The 3,101-nt window shown below is 38.1% G+C and overlaps 2 protein-coding genes across 2 annotated transcripts in view; one reads left to right on the forward strand and one right to left on the reverse strand.

Annotated features, from left to right (window-relative positions):
- LOC118332386 (surfeit locus protein 1) overlaps positions 1–1,289 on the reverse strand; it is a 3,464-nt gene extending 2,175 nt beyond the window's left edge. Inside the window, exons 1-4 of the mRNA XM_035667633.1 lie at positions 1,131–1,289; positions 965–1,031; positions 337–464; positions 168–250 (exon numbers count right to left, since the gene is read on the reverse strand). Coding sequence (XP_035523526.1) covers positions 168–250; positions 337–464; positions 965–1,031; positions 1,131–1,193 — 341 coding nt within the window. The 5' untranslated portion in view covers positions 1,194–1,289. The remainder of the gene's footprint in view (positions 1–167; positions 251–336; positions 465–964; positions 1,032–1,130) is intronic.
- Positions 1,290–1,308: 19 nt separating this feature from the next.
- surf6 (surfeit 6) overlaps positions 1,309–3,101 on the forward strand; it is a 3,016-nt gene continuing 1,223 nt past the window's right edge. The window contains exons 1-3 of the mRNA XM_035667637.1: positions 1,309–1,535; positions 2,347–2,559; positions 2,707–2,789. Of these exons, the coding sequence (XP_035523530.1) occupies positions 1,445–1,535; positions 2,347–2,559; positions 2,707–2,789 (387 nt within the window). The 5' untranslated portion in view covers positions 1,309–1,444. The remainder of the gene's footprint in view (positions 1,536–2,346; positions 2,560–2,706; positions 2,790–3,101) is intronic.

A 3,101-nucleotide genomic window follows, 5' to 3' on the forward strand; every position in this document is an offset into this window, starting at 1 on the left:
TAACATTTAGGAACTTGCATATTTCTGTTATTTAAATGCCTCATCTGCTTCATAAAGCAGGAGGGGGTATAGCTGGGTTTAGTGTACTGCGTTGAACAACCTGTCCTTGTGTGAGCGGCTGTTCAACCCTAAGTGAATAATACTGAATGTATCTAACATGTACTTACTCAAGAGGAAGAGGAATGGGCTCTGCAGTAGTGAGTCTCGTCAGCTCGTCGATCAGCTGCAATTTCCACTGACGGCGTCTCACCTTCACAGAAACAAAAGCATCCGAGTCCATCCAAACAGAAACAGACCATAAACAACATGTGATAACACAAAGTAAATAAGCTGTACCTGCCATGTGCCAAGACCAAAGGTGGTGGCAGGGATGAGCAGCAGGAACCATTTGAGGAAAGAGTCCTCTCCTTTCTCTGCTTGGGCTGCTGTGGAGCTGGACTGTCGCCAGAAGGGAATGAACCTGCCTGGAAATGTACAATATACATATATACATAATGTATGGAGGCACACAGTTTTACTTACAAATATGATCAGAGACCATTTAAGATTGTTCACAGATGGTTATTCAGATAAGCATTAAATGACAAAGTTTAAACCTGATGTAAGGCTCAATCTGCAAAACATTTCCATTTTTAAAACATACTGTATTTATATGTTTTTATGAGTTACATTTATTTGTATTTTTTCCCCAACATTTTCACAAATCTAGGCCTGGCTTGTTACCCAAATACCACAAATAACAAACCTTTAATTTATGTTTTCTTAAAGGAAACCCAGTTGACAGAATGGTTTTAAGTTTGTAACACTACTATAATTCATTATTTTATTTGTCTAAAAGCTTCTTCTAGTAGCTTCTTCGTTATGTTTACACTGGCATAATTAATGACCATGAATTATTTGCTTTTGAGAAAGTGGAGTCCAGTGTCATCATTATGTCATTTACAGTGAATAGAATTGGCTTTACCGTCTGCACGTTTGAAGAGTGGCAGTCTGGGTGGAAACAGAGTCCTTTTGATGTAAATGACATGTGGCTGCAATAACAGAAACAAAAAAATGACTTTCACCAGACACAGAGAAGTTTCTTTGGGATATTTAGACGCAGAAATTAAAAAATACAACTAATGATTTACCTGTTTCTTTAGCGTCGTAAGCACCCTGGTGGAGTAAGCCAGCGCTGATTTCAGAGAAGCCATGCTGAGTCCAAACACCAATGAAAAAAAGGTTAAAAGAAGATTAGACAACCGACTACATAACAACCAGACAACTGAGCAGAAGGGGGACTGCTTCTGGTGTTACACCTACCGGGTTGCCCCCTCCCCTCCCCTCCTTCCGGTCCCGTCTTGTCTTACCCACGTGTGTCCAGAAATGTGTTGATATTTTTATTAGCAGTAATTCCTGTCATGTTGCGTCTGTTTTAGCTGGATTTAAAGTTAGTTTTGTCGCCATGGATCTCGCCTCCAAGGACTCCTACATCCAAAAACTCGCAAGTACAGTCATTTCTCAGCGAGAGCAGGAGCCAAAGAAGAGACCGTTTGGTAATGTTGGTTAATTTACACTCTGTTTTTCATACTTACTCTTTTCTGTGCACATTACTGTTATAGTTGATGTGTTAGCAGTTATCTAAAAGTCAATGTGTGTCATCAAACCTTTGGCTGGTTCTGTAGTTGTCTAAAGGAGGCGCTACACTGTCTAAAAAATTATGTAGTACTAAATGACAAATACCAGAAATAGGCAAGAGTAGTTGGTATATAATTTAGGTACTTTCTATTCAGCAAAAATAAGTAAATATTCTCAATTTCCAGCTCCTGAAATGTGATTATTTGCTGCTTTTCTCTCGTTTTATTTTTTGAAATAAAATAGATGAGTAATACAATGTTTGTAATTGTCAGACAGCACATATACATTGGACAATTGAACTCATCGTATTCTAGGAAATTGTGACTGACATCTTTGTTAGTTGTTGTGTACAGCAGTAGGTCTTGAGGTGATTGCCTAGGCAGGAAAAAAAGAACTAAATCCTAATACACAAAATTATGTTTATTTAACTTTTCTTCACTCTTTGCTGCTTTCCTAAATCCTGTGGTGTGGGCCCTTTCAGACCTCTAACACATTACATGTTTGAAACTAGTTTGTGTTTATAGCTAACTTGATCATTATAAATTTTCTATGAGCTGTTCCCACTTTGGTCACAGAAAACCATCTGATCTGTACTTTTTATTTCAATTTCATGGCCTTTCAAGTTCCTAATCCGGCAGCTGTAGTTGGAGAATCATGTCAGTCCATTTGACATTACAGTGTTGAATATATATGTACTCATTAATATATGTGTTGTTTGTCTGTGTGTAGCTTATTTCAAGGGTAAAAGTGACACTGGTCCTCCGAAGAAGAATAAAAAGTGTAAAAAGAAGAATTTTAAAGAAAAGAGCGCAGGTGAGAAGACTCCGACTCCTAAATCCCAACAAAAGCCTTCACCCTTTGCTGCAGCACAGAAAGGCCCAGCAGTACTGAACGGGTCCAAAACTCAGAGCATAAATGGATCTACAGCACAGCCGCCTAAAGGTACAGTAAGAGTATACCAGCCTCTCAAATCCATGTGTCCACCTGTCCAAGAGAGGATGTGATTTTCACATTTTCTTACTGCATTGTTATTAAAATTGTTGATGTTTGCGTCAGTCATATTTTATTTTATTGTTTTTTTTCTTAAAGGAGGAAATGCACAGTCTAACTTCTCCACGGTAGATGTCCTACGCAAGAGACTGCATGAAAAGATCGAAGAGTCCAGAGGGCAGGTATGTAGTATTTTAAAGATAGTGCAGACAATGAGAGAAAACCAAGAGGAGGTTTATTTATACACTCTATTAGTGACAGTCTATCCATAACATATATATATATATAAAGGTAAACTGCCCCTACTTACTCCTCAACTCTTTTTAAAACCAGCAATACAAGTCAGTATTGACTTCTACCACACCTTGATGTTATGTTTAAGATGCTAATTACAGAACGTGTGAACTGGGAGATCACATCAAATACAGTAAAGGAAATGTTTAATGTGTAATAATGTATTCAGTTCTCAGCAGCTGGTAGGCCGTAATTCATTC

The sequence above is a fragment of the Morone saxatilis genome, unplaced genomic scaffold, assembly GCF_004916995.1.
Source record: "Morone saxatilis isolate NCDOM2014 unplaced genomic scaffold, NCSU_SB_2.0 Contig21, whole genome shotgun sequence".
Taxonomy (NCBI): Eukaryota; Metazoa; Chordata; class Actinopteri; family Moronidae; genus Morone; species Morone saxatilis.